The sequence below is a fragment of the Sander lucioperca genome, chromosome 13 (genome assembly GCF_008315115.2).
Source record: "Sander lucioperca isolate FBNREF2018 chromosome 13, SLUC_FBN_1.2, whole genome shotgun sequence".
NCBI lineage: Eukaryota > Metazoa > Chordata > Actinopteri > Perciformes > Percidae > Sander > Sander lucioperca.
This window is the reverse complement of record NC_050185.1, coordinates 10,658,260-10,674,612: the sequence shown is the minus strand read 5'-3', so window position 1 is coordinate 10,674,612 and position 16,353 is coordinate 10,658,260. Positions and strand designations below refer to the sequence as shown.

The 16,353-nt window shown below is 38.1% G+C and overlaps 1 protein-coding gene across 3 annotated transcripts in view; it reads right to left on the bottom strand.

Moving 5' to 3' along the window:
• The window catches only part of LOC116064704 (transcriptional regulator ATRX-like), a 27,283-nt gene extending 10,930 nt beyond the window's left edge, over nucleotides 1-16,353 (bottom strand). For 2 of the 3 annotated variants that reach the window (XR_004899124.1, XM_036008597.1), the window contains exons 1-10: nucleotides 16,189-16,353; nucleotides 12,101-12,204; nucleotides 11,950-12,020; nucleotides 11,588-11,616; nucleotides 11,345-11,466; nucleotides 10,844-10,948; nucleotides 10,309-10,418; nucleotides 7,709-7,776; nucleotides 5,811-7,597; nucleotides 5,390-5,450 (exon numbers count right to left, since the gene is read on the bottom strand). Coding sequence is in view for 2 of the 3 variants with exons in the window: in XM_036008597.1 (XP_035864490.1) it covers nucleotides 5,390-5,450; nucleotides 5,811-7,597; nucleotides 7,709-7,776; nucleotides 10,309-10,418; nucleotides 10,844-10,948; nucleotides 11,345-11,466; nucleotides 11,588-11,616; nucleotides 11,950-12,020; nucleotides 12,101-12,204; nucleotides 16,189-16,208 (2,477 nt within the window). In the remaining variant the exon portion in view is untranslated. The remainder of the gene's footprint in view (nucleotides 1-5,389; nucleotides 5,451-5,810; nucleotides 7,598-7,708; nucleotides 7,777-10,308; nucleotides 10,419-10,843; nucleotides 10,949-11,344; nucleotides 11,467-11,587; nucleotides 11,617-11,949; nucleotides 12,021-12,100; nucleotides 12,205-16,188) is intronic. The other variant, XM_031319888.2, reaches the window with a different exon arrangement.

Genomic DNA, 16,353 nt, shown 5'->3' with positions numbered 1-16,353 from the left:
AAATCTGACACACATTTTTCAGAGGTTTTTTCATGTGAAAATAAAAGTTACATTGATCTCTAGGTATACCAATCGTGACAGCTCGCAGTCTTTTTGAACACAAACAGAACTGGCTGTAAGGTGGCATGCTCCTCTGGTACGATTAGCCATTTAATATTGTGTTAAAGACAGCGTGTGGGACACAAAACACACAAAATTACTAACAGTCTGTACATATTTACTCAGAATGAAATGTAATTTCAACTGTTTTTAACCCCTTTATACTCCAGTGGAGCATTATGTTTCAAAAATGAGGACAGTATGCACATAATCTGATACAGTTCATGATAAACATGTTTTCAAACTGTAAAATGTTCATGGTTTTAATACCATATTGGGTTTTAAACACTCATTAGTACGTGCAATTATTTACCCTCTTAAACCCCCTTCTACATCTACCTGTGTTCAATGCGCATTTTCCAACACGGGGCTGGCATGTAGTTAAACATGATAACCAAGAGTCAAACAGCTTACATGGGTCTGGCTCGAGTTCGTCTACTCTCTGGTCGTTTGTCCATTCCGCATTCACCCTTTCTCACCCAGCAACCTGCATTACATACACAGGTCCGATCCTGATGTCCAAGTGGGTTGTCAATGCAGGTCACTGCAGATAGGATAACTGCCATTTTGACTGACGTTAAATCCAATGTCCAATGAGAGTTTATTGTAAAAGACGTATTACAGAATAGCAATGCCAGGCGACAGCGGCAGTAACAGGCCAGAGCCTTGGATCTCATTTGACATGCTAAAACGGGAGGAAAAAGACGAAACAGAAAAACACTGAGGAAAATAACATACTCCCACACGTGAATTTGGCATATTGCCATTGGTATTCGCATGCTGTGTGGATTTTAATTAAATAAAACAGTATTTTTCATGTTTTAGTCCACTAACTACTAACAATGTAAACTTTACATTTCTGCTGACCATTTTCCAACCAAAGTTGTGCTCTAACTACAGCTAAAAACAGACTTTAAAAAAAAAAAAATGGGTTGGTGCCGATAGGAGGCTACAATATCCCAGTTTTAACTGATTGTTGCCTAACAGCACTGCATTCACTGCTGTGCTGTCAGAAAATCCGACCTGGAAAAAACATGAGAAACAAACATGGATGTCATTAAAAGCACAATTTGAATTTGGTCGCTTTTTGCATTATAATAGTTGTTTCATAGCCCACTCTCAATTCTCAGATATACAATGTTCCCATTACATTTGAAAGCACTGACCCATAAGGCTTTTTAACACAAATTGTTTTTATCTGGATTGCTTTAGCAAAACGCAAAAACTTGTTCACCTGTCAAGCAGTGTTTAAAGGGATAGTTCAGATCTTTTGAAGTGATTGATTGAGGCAATTATCGATAGTCAGTGTATTACATACAGTAGATGTCAGTTGGCACTCCCCCTGTCTGGAGAAGCAGAAAGGAGCCCCGACACGGAAGCTAAGCAATGTACTGCTGTGGATGAGGGCATCAGCAAAACGTGTTTTAGCGAACTATGAAAAAGCCCACCTAAAGAAATCACCTTTTTAAGTGTACGCTACATTTAGAATATTTTCACCACTTTACCTTGTCATCAGACAGCCGTTGTGTACATCAATGCTCTCTTCAAAGCCACCAGACTCTGACAAAAACAGAAATTCAACCACGCATAACACAAAACTAACAAACATACTAACCGATTGTGGCAGCAGTAGACCAGCGCCTCCTGTTATGTAAAAATTAGTGTGGTGGCTTTGAAGAGAGCGATAGAACGGCTTCAGTTCCCCATCGTTAGGAACTGTTTGGCAGCAAGGTAAAGCAGTGAAAATATTCTAAATATAGGGTACATTTAAACTAATATAGATTTATTTTTTAGGTGGGCCTTTTTAGGTGCCTAAAATAAGTTTAGCTGCTGCCCCCGTCCACAGCAGTACATTGCTTAGCTTCCGTGTCAGGATTCCTGTCTGCTTCTCCAAACTGGGGGAGTGCCAACCGACATCTACTGTAGATGATAAACTGACTATGAATAAGTACCTCATACAACCCCAATTCAAAAGATTTGAACTATGCCTTTAGGTCTCTGCAAGTTAAATACAGTACAAATGTATTCTTCGGTTTTAAAAGCTACAGTATGCTTTAGAAAATGGTCAGCAGTAATGTATACTCTGTGTATAGAAAGTGGGGTAAAACGTACATAAACACTGGTGTGTTTCCGCTGAACACTGTTGACAGTGAGGACTGTAAATTATTTAGATTAACCAGGTCATTGTATCTGGAAAAAGTTTTTCGAACGTCATTCCTCAGTGCTTTGAGTATTGATGCATTATAATAACCGGATCCAGTTTTACTGGGCACATATCACACACACGCTGGCTGGGATGGCCACTTGTATTAATTTCTGAATGCATGTGACAGTAGATTTTCTTCATTGTTTTACGACTGAAGATTCTCTCTAGGTCAGAACATGTCACATGACCTTCAATTTCGATGCCAAAATATTTGCACAAACCCTGCCCTGTTCCTCGGGTGTTTGCCTTGAGCAGCAATACCAAAATTTAAATCACCTCTATTGTACTGGGGTGCTGTCGGGAATCTCAAAATCTCAGCAGATGAAACCGAGACTGTGTGCATGGCTAGATACTACTAGATGAACAGTGGTGGAAAAATATCCCTTTGTAATTTGACTGAGTCAGCCCTTTAAGAGAATATCTATGAAAGCAGCACTGTCAGAGAAACAAAAATGACACCGTCTCTTAAATCTACAAGTAAAAAAAAATATATTTGGTAGGGGACAATGAAAGATCCCAGTAGGGCTGTGCAAGTAATCAAAATTTAATCGTGATTATGATTTTGGCTCTTAATGATCACAAAAACAGAATAATCAAGAAAAACTATTATTTAGCTCATTATGTTTTGCAAGTAAACTCTTATTTTCTCTTGTGCTCTGAATGAAAAAATTAAGTTTAAATAGGAAAAGTAATAAGGCAAATTTCACAGTTGTATGTCTTTTTTTTGTGTTGATTTATGTAACTTGTTCCACTGTTTTTTAAGTTCAATGATTGCAACATCTTTCCAGAAGTCAACGAGTAATCATGTTAAATTATCGTGATTTCAATATTGACCGAAATAATCGTGATTATATTTTTTCCCATAATCGAGCAGCCCTAGATCTCAGCCTTCTTATCACTACTATAGCATACTTCATATATGCAAAAGTGCATGTCCCCAAGCTGCAACAGCACTTTGAAAAGGTGTATCTGTATTTCAAATATTATAACACTAAAAGATACAGACAATACCTAAAGTTAGTGCTGCATTAGTGTGTTATGGGAATAGTTGCAGCAATATGATAACGATCAAAAGAAAAGAAGAACCACAGCTCCACCCATCACAGCCCAAATATTTAGAATGCGACTAATATCATCTGGTCATTGAGATAATTTTGGAAAATAGCACCTGGGTCTCATGTTTATAACTTTTACTTGAGACCTTTGACATAGTCAATAAAGCCAGCAATATACTAAATGTGTCAAATGCATGCTCTGAAATAATTCAATGGCATAAATGAGCACTCAAGGCTTCCAGTAAGTGTAAATCTGCCATAAAGCCTGCTCTAAACTACATTAGGTGCGATTGTGGGTAATTTGTGGTTTCTGGAACTGCAGTTAAAACTAGTTCACATGCAAGTTACTCCAGAGCTAGTAACTTGCATGTGAACTAGTTTAAAAAAAGAGACTACATGACAGAATTATTATGTCACAATAAAATGTATTATTCATCATGGTGACCGAGTGTAAATACCAAAGCCTTGATGTTGATGCCTTAAATATACGACTGCAAAGCACTACTTAACAATCAAATAAGGAATGTCAATGGACATGCACCTCAAATCATATTTGCAATTGGCCATTGGTGTATACCATGATTTACATATTATAAAACTCAACATCAGTTAAAAAGAATGTAACAAGTGTTTATGGTGTTTTGGGTGAGACTGTGGGTGTTTATTACCAGAGACATGTTCTATGCTTAGAGAATTTTCCAATTTGTGTCAGTTGGACAGTAAGAGTTGCCCGTGAGAGTAGTCCTATGAAAAATCCTGAGATTTACAGGTGTTCACGATACCATCGTTAGTCTTTTTCAAAACAAAGTAATAAATGAGACTCTGAAATAATGTATTTAACACTGGCATCAAATACAACCCATTCATGAAAATGCAGACATTAGGTCAAGCTCAAGTCATGTTTGGTAGATGAATTACTAAATATATTTTGTGGCCAGAATTACCACTGGCTGCAACAGGAATTTAACTTTTGTGCCAAAAAGAACTGAAAAGCTGAATAACATAAAGCTAAAGCGCATTTACAGAGCCAGGTACATTATATAAGATATCTTAACAAACAATACTCTTGCCATCTTATAATTAGGTCAATTAACTCGTCTAACCATAACTGTGATTTATGTAGAGTAAATTAAAAAGTAATAATATCAAGAAAAAAAGATTTCAAGGTGAAGCATAAAAGTTTTAAGACATGCTTACAACTTTGGGTTGATTAAACAAAATAAAGATACTTCATAATTTAATTTTTGAAATGTAAATGGGTGCAGATAATCTGTCAGGCATGTTTCAAACGTTATACTTCACCTGTAAATAACAATCAAGTAAACAGTGCTGCTCATTGGAGGACAACAGTTCTTTGTGCATTCTGTAATAACACTGAAGAATAGACTCAAAACCTCTAGTTCAAAAACTTCTAAATATGTTCAAATACTGTCACTGAAAACAGGCTGAGCTGTAAGGCAAAATAAGTTGCAGTCATTGTTCAAATGTATTCTCAGACCTCTCCAAGTGGGAAGTGGGTCAATTACAAGGTTTCCCCTTTCGTATCAGCATAGTAGGACGGTGAAATAACACAAGGTATAAGATCTAATGGCAATAATAAAGTAAAGTGTAAAATGTAAGTAAAATGTTTCTCAAGCGTTTACATGTATACTGGGTTGCACACTAAATAAAACATAGACAAGCATTCTATGTGTGTTCTGTATTAACAAAATGAAAAGGAATACAATTTAAGTAAAAAAAAAAGATATAGAAAAGCAGAGTATGTTGCTTATCCTTCACAGGTCTGTTCTAGGCAGGTTCAGCTCAGTGCATCATAATGTGGGCTGTATGCTTCACAGTGTATCTCTAGAATGTGTATTTGATTGCTGGGGTTCTGCTGCAGCTACGTTTAGGTCTTGTTTGAATAGACTGCAATTGAGTCTTAATGACATAGGTGCTAGATTTTGCACAGAGTTTTGGATTCAAAGTTACCTTTCTTCCACACCTAAGGCGTTTTACAAACTCTACATCTGGGCTTTTTGAACCATACCTATTTTCTGGATCATCATCTTCTTCTGCTGCCCACGAGGGCCCAGATTGCTCCTCATCTCCTACAAAAACACAAAATTAGAAACATAAATTGATGTTTCAGACAAAACATAAATTGCTGTTTCAGAAAAGTTGTTTCAACAGAGAAATAACATAATTTAAGAGCTGCAACTAAGGATTATCTTTCGTTGTCGATTAATCTGTTGACTATTTCGTCAATAAATCTATAAAATGTCAGAAAATTGTGAAAAATGTCAGTGTTGTCCAAAGCCCAATATGACGCCATCAAATGTCTTATGTCCACAACTTAAAAGATATTCAGTTTACTGTCATAGAGGTGTGAAGAAACTATAAAATATTCACCAATAACTATTGACAAGACAAACTAGATCTAGATATATAATAATAAATATAAGACTCACCTGAAGATTGGTGGAACGCTGCTGCTCCAAGTAAAGCCACATCTTCAGTGATTGGCTTCATCTTCTGATCACTTCCTTCACTCCCAAAGTCATCGTCGTCGTCATCTTCATCTTCGCTTGTGGACGATGACGACTCCATTGCTTTCCGACGAGTTTTAGCCTTAGACTTTCCAGCCTGTATGCTACCCTGCTTTCTAGCCACATCTTGATCCTCTCTTTTGACAAGGTGAGACTTCCCTATTGGCCTCAGCGTATTCAAGTGTTTTATTTTCTTCTGCGAGTCCACATCATCACTAGAGGAATCTGTCCCACTTTCTCTTCGAGATTTTACTCTTCTGTTACTTGAGTCAGACTCGGGGGAACGGTCCAGCATCTTACGTTTGCAGCGCATCTTCTCCGGTGAGATTGGGGTGTTCTTAGTGAGCCAGAAGAGACATTTCTTGGCCACCTTAGTTGATGCTTCTCCGCCATTCTCATCACTCTGGGGTTCATCAGAGCTTTGTGTCATAGCTGCTCGCTCAAGCAGAGCTGCAGGGACTTCATCTGAGTCAGAGTCGTCTCTTGCTCTGCTCAGACTTTGTTCTTCTGTGTTTTTGGCTGGTACTGTGCTGGAGGTTTCCTCGGGGTCAGAGTCACTGTCACTGTCTGCTGCAGAACGAGGTGTTTTGGCCTTGACATCACTTGGTCGACGCAAAGGTGTTGTCTTCACACGAGGAGATCGTCTATTGCCTTGTTCCTCTTCTGGGTGTAGAGATGCACTAGAGTTGTCGTTGCTCATCTTGCTGTCAGCTTTAGCACCTACAACACCTGTCTCTTCATCTTCTGATACATCCTTTACCTCTGACTTATCGTTTATGTGGATGTCCGTCTCTATCTTCGGAGCATCAGAGGATGGCCCCTGTTCCATTGGTACAGGAGTAAGTTTCACTACTAGTTTTTTAGTCATGTTGAAACCGCTTTCAGAAGGCTTCGGGCCAATCTTTTGGGCACTCTGCCTGGCTTCATTTAAATCTGAATCCATGTTTTCACCAGTGCAGGCATGTGCAGTTCTCCCATCTGTGCAGCCCTTGGAGTCAGAATCATAATCTTCCAAATGTTCAGCTGCCAATTTCTGCAAGTCACTCAAGCATCTTTCATCAGAGATATCTGCATCTGCTTCTGTTACAGGTTGTGCATCAAAGTCATCACTAAATAACTTTTGCCAACAGCTCATGACATCCAGGTCACTGAATTCTTCCTTAAGGCTATCCTCAAGTGCGGCAAGTGATTTTCGCAAACCTTTAACTACTGACAAAAAGGAGTTCAAGTACAGATTGCGAACAGCAGGTGTTTGCTTGTTTGTTGTCACAGTATGAATGAAATTGACAAATGTCCGGTTTAAGATGTTTGTTGAATCCACTAAATGTTTGGCCTTTTTGGTAAGATTCTTAGAAATCTGCAGTGCGTTATAGTTGAACACCACATTACCATCCATACCAGTGTGATCCCATGTATCCAAAGGAATGTTTTGAGGTAAGTGTGGCAACATGTGATAAAGTTCAGATTTCTCCGGCTCTACTCGGTTCTTCTTGCGCTGCTGATACCACAGATGCTCCATGTTCTCGAGGACACTGTCACAGGCCACCACCAGGTCAAAAAGGGGCTCCGGGCTACACACATAGCAGTACCATTTGCTCTCCAAGATGCCAGACAGCTCCTTCCTTCCTAAATTTCTTAGAATACACTTCTTGCAGAATGCATTACTACAGAAGTCACAACAGATCAAGTTGCCTCCTTCAGCACACCATCTGCATGAGGGGGAAAAGAGATAATAAATACAGTAGATAAAAGCTTAGTACAAAGTAAGTTATGGGAAATGTTTATGTTTCAGTTAAAATATCAAATACAACAAATCATACCTGCATTGCTCATCCATTCCATCTCCATCCTTACTGATGTCATCACTTAAGTAATACTTGTAGCAAGACTGGCAAAAAAAGGTTCGAAGAATGTCACAGTATAATGTTTCAATATGCACTCATTAAAGTTAATTTGACTGGTAAAACAGTTAAAGTCCTTCTTACATTACACAATAATAAAAGTCATAATTTTAAGAAGTAAAAAGCTTTGGATCAATTTTTATTTCTTCCACCCATATTTTAAATGAAGAGTCAATGTAGATTTACATATTGCAATAATATCATAATCTTACAATGACATTGTGAAAACAAAACTTTCTAGCTGTTGTGTTGTTACTTTGGCCAGGTCATCATCAAAAAAGCGAATTAGAACATTCATGATTTTGTCCATGTTGACATTAGTTGCTTCATGTACATTTATTAATAACTTTGCATTGTTTAGCTTTTCATATAGCTAGACATCTAAACTCTGGGACAAGGCTGTTATGTTTAAATAACTGCCATGCTAATTCCAAACAGACAGCTTTGTCAAGGCAGTTTGGGCTTCAGATAGCTTTTACACAGTGGCCATCGTTAATGACAAATCGTGTTCCTCTATGAACGTGCACACATGTATTGTTTTTATCACAAACACAGTCGGTCAGTGAAGGCGCAGTCGCAGCGGTAGCCGTCGTTGCCGGTGTTGTACCAAGGTACTTATCCCCGCCAGGATATGTATCCCCTGGACGCGGTTCCATATTGACATGCACCTTAGCTACATAGGCCAACTGATAGGCCTATCTATGCGAGTCATGCAGGTTTATGAACAATATTTTTGTGTCAATAATCTGTTTTCTAGCAAAAGTTACAGAGGGGATACAGATTATATCAGGTGAAAAACAGCCTGATATTTTGTGTATCCTCTGTAACTTTTGCTAGAAAAGAGCAGACATCTCCATATTATCTCAGGTTGTTTATTGTGACCTGGTAAAGTCAGAAAATAACACACATGATGACAGGACAGACCCTTTGCATGTTAGGGGAGGGGAAACACATATCAGGTGAAAAACAGCCTGATATAATGTGTATCCCCTCTGTAACTTATATGGTAGACAGGTGAACAAAGCGGTTAATTGAAAAGCCATATTATATTAAACTAAATTAAATCAAAACAGAAATCACGTTAGAGGGCAGGGAGAGACGGGTTAGCAAAGATGAGGAAAAACTATTGTTCATAAATCTGCATGACTCGCATAGATAGGCCTATCAGTCGGCCTATGTAGCTAAGGTGCATGTCAATATGGAACTTTGGAAAACACTGTTGATTATTCCACAATAATAAACGATGCATTAAACAATTCACACACTGCCTTAATGTAACAGACAAATATACATTTATGTATATTATGCTGCAGAAGCAAGCACCTGGCTCCCTCAATTTGAGGCACCAAGTGCTGAACGGCCTCCCATCTCCACCCTTTTTCTCTTGTCCTTTATTCATGCCCAGCACTGTTTGCTTTTAACTCCTTTCTCAACTAAAGCTATATCTACATGCTCCAAGTTTGATAGACTTTGCCTCCATTTTTTTTTAGCCCCGTTACCACGAGACCAAATAGCACTCTCGCTTTTTGGCAAACATCCACCCTACTTTGCATCTGATTGGCTAGAACTCGTTTCATTGGTAGGCGGAAGTTTGATGATTGGTTAAACCCAGCGCATCAAAAACAAATCCCAGGTGGACTTTTTAATTTATTTATTTTTCTAAAATAGTCATACGCTGGAAATCCAGCACCAGGCCCTTAAGCCCTGAGCTTGTCTGTAACCTATTGCCATTTCAATTAAACTCCAGCTTTAGATGTACATGTTGATGAAAATTGAATACAGTTATATTATTATTACATATTAAAGCAGCCATATTATGCTCATTTTCAGGTTCATAATTGTATTTTAAGGTTGTACCAGAATAGGTTTACATGGTTTAATTTTCAAAAAACACCATATTTTTGTTGTACTGCAGTGCTCTCTCTCACTGCTGCAGATCCTCTTTTCAGCTGGTCTCTGTTTTAGCTACAGAGTGAGACCTCTTTTCTTCTTCTTCTGTACTATCTTGCACTGCACATGCCCAGTAGCTCAGATGTAGATCATGTCAGCTAGCTAGCTCCATAGACAGTAAAAGAAAGGCTGTTTCTACAACTTCGGTCAGTTACAAGGCAGGATTAGCTGGGAGACTTCTAAATGAGGGCGCACATGTAAGTAGTTCTTTTGTAGATTATGGTGAACTTGTGTGTGTTGTAGCAGTGCTTTGCTACTGAGAACGAGGTAGCATGCTAGCGTTAGCATGCTAGCGCTATGAGCTAATGGTTGCGGTTAGCCTGCTCGTGCCGATTTTGAACAGCTCACCCAGAGACTGAAGGCAGGACACATTCAGAAACCGTATCTCACTCTAAACAGCATGGGTGGATTTTTTTCAAAGTTTGTATGTGTGTGGAAGCACCAGAGACACAACATAACACCCCAAATCCCAGAAAAAGTGATTTTTTTCATAATATGGGCACTTTAATACTGACTTAAAGGTCAGAGAAAATTGAGAATTTGTTTCTGACATAAATAAGCAGACTCACCTTGCAAATAAGTACTTTCAGAGCTGGATGTCGATAAAAGGAATCTCTCTGGAAGTGGTTAACTTGTCGGCCGCATGCGGTGCAACTGACAATTCCCATGTGTTCAACTCCTATGAAAGCACATTGTCATTAGCAACAAAATGGTTATAATAATGGCTTGACGGGCTGTTTAAAAGATGTGAGTGCCCTGAGCAAGACAACTGGTTAATATACAAAAACTTGCTGTAAGCAGTGCAAAGTAGGAGTGAAGCACTTGGAGCTTTTTTTATTTTTTTTCCCCCCGAAGTCGGTGTATTAGTGACCTCTCTCACAACAAGATAATGATCGAGCCACACTGAGAAACAAAGTGAAATGAATTTTTAGCTTGTTTTAACCAGTGGACTGTTTTTTCAGTCTGTGTGTCTTTTGTACACAAGCAGTCGATGGATGAGTGCCCCAACAAGTGCCTTTTTTTGGTTCATCTGAAGAAATGGCTGCCTGAGTAATCATGAAGTGATGTGAAATGTTATTACAATATCAATCAGTAGTGACTGACCTCCACGTCTTCTCGAAAGTACGCCCGATTTCCGGCTGCGAAACTCAGGACCCCTGAAGTCATCTCTTCCATTATCAACAGCTTCAGGCCTCACCAGTACAGTGCCTGTTTAAAAAAAACATACCACCATTATAAGTCTAAGATATTTCCTCAATATTAAATATGTAATCATAATTTAAAGCTGGGGACAGAACTAAATATTTCATTCATTTATAAAGACTGATTTGTGTCAACATACATGGTTTTTTCTGTCTTGCAGTCAGCAAGACTAAAAACACATACAGGTACTTGAGAGCTCAGCAAAGACAACAGACAAAACTCTTATCGGTAGATTAAGTGTTATAGCCCAAGACATTGCCCAAGATTTAAAAGACCAATTTTGTATCTAAGACTGCAACTAAACATAATGGACACCAATCCAAAATGTTGCACTACAATTTGCGCAGAAAAGTTATGAGGCAGAGTAAATAAGGGAATTATGATGTAAATGTTAAGACCTACCTTTTGGCAATCTAGTGATATCAGGGTGACCATTTGCGTTGACTGGTAAATCCAAGTCCTCACTTGCACTTGAATCCCCAGATTCATCGAGCCCAGAATGCTTTATGACAACAGATGGTTTTCTGTAATATCAGTAAAAAATTAAGTAAAGTAAGCTCCAGAGCATAGCAACATTCCGCACAGGTTGGCGGCATACTTGGACAGTGAAAGAGGAGGAAGGGTATAAATGAAATACCAACTCACCTTCTTGAGTTTTTGGTATCCACTCCAGCCTACAAAGCAAGACAGTTTATTTGTTTAGTTGTCACTGGTAGCAGTATCCAACATTTACCCACTGTAGATCAGGGTTTTACTGGCCCCTTGTATATTTTTACTGGCCCGCCAAAAAAGAGGGGAAAAAACACTTTTCCAAATTGTTAATTTATTAATCGGATATACATTGTAATGACTCATCCAAACCAGATCTTTGTTTATGCAAACAATTTCATTCTAGGAGACTATGAGTCTCGTGAATAAACCGTCATCACCAAATTCCTTGTTTACGCAAACATACTTGGCAATGAACTATTTCTGATTCTGACATAACACCAACAATATTCTGTTACCTTTGTCGCAGCATGCTCTGTTGAGTTTCCCACAGAACAGCTCCTGTTTGTCAGACCTGTAAAAAGAATATCCGTTAAATATGTTTAGAAAGCATGTAAATATGAAGTGAATTTTTCCATCACTCACGAATAACTTAATAAAAAGCTGTACCATCAGCATCCTCTGAGGTTGGAGTGCCATTGCTGTCCTCAGGAGTAGAATGAGCTATGTACTCGTGCAGCTTGTTGACCAATACATTCAGCTTGCTGGTAGTGCTACAGTCAAGGAAAAAGAACATGGTTATGGTAAACTTGACAGTTACAAGCTACTAGATTGTTAACCAGATTGTTTGTTAAAAATCCTGATTAATATAACTTGTTAGCATTAGTAATATGAAGTAAATTTTGTTAAATCAACTATTTATCACCCAAGATTCTATTAAACATCAACTCAAATCCCATTCAACATCTAAAGCAATTCAGCTTTCGATTTACTCTGCAGGACACAACCTAATGTCTGCCACGTCAGTGCTCTCGAGGAAGACACTGAACCCCAAGTTGCTCCCCGGACGCTGTATGTGGTTGTCCACATCCTAATGCTTAGGATGGGTTAAATGCAGAGTTTGAATTTCACTACATTGTATCGTATGCGACGAATAATAAAGTATTTTCTTCTTCTTCTAAACTCTAAAGCTCTATGTACCCCACAGTGTATTGTGCATGTGTGGTGATGTGTTGCAGTGAAACATCAAAACTCATATTGTAAACTTGGGTATTGTGAGTTGTGGTACTTTGGTTGACTTTTGAGGGCAACTTACTAGTTATGAACTTTTGAAGTAACTTGACTTAGAAATTTTCTTAGAAAAACTACCAGAACGCCCCATAATTTTGGTCTGTAAAGCTGTATCATCTCAATTGGGGAAAGGCACTTACTCAGTCTGGTCTTCTGGGCTCTCATAAGACCCACCTACAAACTACAGCCTAAAAGATTACCACCATTATAACGAAGGTAGGACTTATAGCGGTACTAATGTTGTAATTGGTCCCCAATGGACTTCTTTAGCAAGTTTTGTCTTTAAGCTTTTGGGGTGCCATTTAGTTATTACAACTTTTTGTACACAGATATATTTTGTCAAAATACCAGTGATGGGAATAACAGCGTTTTAAATAACAGCGTTACGTTTTTCAGTAACGAGTAATCTAATTGATTACTCTTCCCATCTTAATAACGCCGTTACCGCCAAAAAATGCGGCGCATTACTATAATTGAAGCTGTTTTTTTTCCTCAGACCAACTAGATCTCTGAGCCGAGAGGCAAATACTTTTTTTACTGTTCTTCCTTGGTTAGTGGGCAGTGCACGAGACAAGCGAATAAATGCTGATGATTGGCTGAGGTTGAGTAAAATTTCATGGTAAGCCAATCAGAGGTAGAGTTGGGCGGGTGTTCGAAATAGGGCTGAACGATTTTTGAAAATAATCTGATTGCGATTTTTTTCCCAAATATTGCGATTCGATTATTTTTTAAGCTCTTTGTCTTCTGTATTATTCAACAAAGACAAACAATAAATAATTTTATAGTATGAACAACACACAATTACACACTAGACAGTTAAAAAAGTAAAAATATAGTATATACACACACACACACAACAGTATCGCAGCCTTTGCGATTAGGAAATCGCGTTTTAACATATCGCGATATTATCGCAAATGCAATTAATCATTCAGCCTAGTTCGAAAGCACGCACAGTCAGACACAACGAACAACACAAGCGAGTCAGTCAACGAGAGACAGGTATGGCGAGCCCAAATAATCCAAAAGTAGCCTTCTTAGGGGCAATACATATCAAAAGTTCCAAAACTATTGTTTTATTTGTATCGATCCACTATATAAACATAATATATACAATACATGGAATTTGATTGGAGGCTAGTCTCACAGCAACCAGGGACATCGTTAGGCCTATTTTAGGGGGGCTGAAGCTACCCCAAAATGTTCCTACGCCCCCACTAAATAATAAGAACAACAATAACAATTCGATTTATCCTCATTCATATTTAGACGCAAATGATATATATATATATATATATATATATATAGCTACAAAAAAATAGCCGAAAAGTCAAAGTTAGACAGAAGTACAAAGAGTCGTTGTGCTATTAAGATGATGCACCGCACCGTCTCGTTGCACTGGTGTGAACTGGCAGCTTTCAGAGCGTTGCGAGTAACTGGAGGATTCGTCTCGTCGCTACTCTTGTCTGAACTCGCAATGCACCCTCCCCCCAACACATACACCCACCGATACACACGTTAATGGTGAAAGGAAGATTGATTACACGTAGTGATACAGAGTGAAATTGTACGTTGTTTTTAACTACCTGCTTACCTTTAGCTACGTTTTCTTGAGGTAAAGGAAAGGGGATATTTTGGTTTGCTATGGAAAACTATAGTCTAGCTAGAGTGAACGAGCGAAATACAAGAAATGGTTAACTTAGCAAGCTAATCACAACTCTTTATTCATTGCCAATAACATAACCTATCTAGGCATATTCTAAAACAATATCAATCCCCATAAAATGTTGTTGTCACTGAAAACTAAATGTCATAGGGTCCCTGTTAATGCTATTACCATTGTATCCTTCAATTCATTGAGCAGATGGATACTGGAAGATATTTCAGCAGATAGAAAGAGAAGCAGGAGATTGGCATGGCAGTTGATTCTGATGGAGCCGGCGTGATTGAGGTCAGTAGTGGTCTATAGGTCTATGGATTGTTTGGTTTTCTTCTAACAATAAGCATTTGTTGGCAGGTCTAGGTACTATGCATAGCCTAAACTAAATTATTGCATTATATTTATATGCTAGCTATATTCTAACCAATTTAACTTTATGCATTCATTGGCTGTGATAAATTAAATAAATATGTAGATGTTGCCTAAATGTAGTCTAGGCTAAAGATGAGCACATGCCCACAGATATGTGAAAATAAAATGAAAGCAATCCTACATACAGTACGTACAGTATATACAGTGATCATTACTCCAAATCTTTTAGTCCTTCCGCCATCAGGTTATTGTATTTAGACAGTAGCCACTTTTAATAGGATCCCTATTAATATCTTACATGATAAAGTATGCAGTGATGCCTATTTTTTTCTTTTTCTTGTACTGCTATTTATCATATTTGTTTAACTTACCAGCTTATTAGCTGTCTGGCCTCTGTCTGTTTTTGGACATTTTGGATGTTGTTTAATGTGACTAATTTGCATTTTGAAGTCATGAAATTAGCATCAGGGTTTTGTTTTATCTTAAAGGATAAGACAGAAGGAACAGATTAGAAATGGAAAAAGAGGATATGTCTGTCACTGTTTACTTGTTAACATATTGGTTTCTTGACTGGTTGTTGACATAAGTGTAGCTCTAATACAGTAACGAAAGATGTGAGTGCAAAGACTTTGCAAACGCAAGTTACAAATACCCTGGGGGCTAAGCCTAAGTCTTTCAATCCTAGTGACGTCCCTGACAGCAACAATAAAATAGTTTAGATTTGTGTACTTTGTTTCTGTTAATATAATAATAATAATGTATTGTATTAAGTGTCCATTTCATTATAACATTCAGATTTATCATAAATAATTGAACATGCACATGTATTTTAAGTTCTGTTAAAGAGAGGTGGAGGTGGGGTCACATTTGAACATTTAAAAATGTACCTGAAAGTAACGCAATAGTTACTTTCTGAAGTATCTAGTTACCTTTATAATTTGTAACTGAATAACTAATTTAGTTACTTTTTGGAAGAAGTAACTAGTAACTGTAACTAATTACTTTTTTAAAAGTAACTTGCCCAACACTGTAACATACGTAACATTTTCTTGGGGGTGGATCCCCACACCCACCGCCAAATACGTGTAATTAGTCTTCCACAAACCTAGTGAAACGCTGGTTACGTTCAGCTATCACTAGCATTAACGTAGTTATCTTAAATGTAGCAATAGCTATGGAAAAATAGGATAGCTTTAACGTTATGTCACCTCTGAGAAGTCAAGAAAACACGTATTTTAATGCACATGGCTGTACATGCTGTTTTAGCCATGTTAACAATACTTAGTTTAAATTAGCAGCTAACTAAATTAGAATTATCTGTATCTATGGTATCACTCTAGCTAGTTAGCTGTTAGCTGCTACAGCTTGCTAGTTGCTAAGCTAGCTCGCTATTATACTCTCCAGTAGACAACCGCATTTCAGTCCGCAGTTTTACCTCAGCATCGCTGCAGACATATCGCGAAGTAGGTGAACAACCGAAGTCGTTCAAGTCCTTATACTTTCATGATACCAATATATTTTTGGTTAAAACATTGCGCTCAAGCTGCGCCCAACATCCCCTTCATTGGCAAAATTATAAAGAGAGGCAAGATGCGACAAC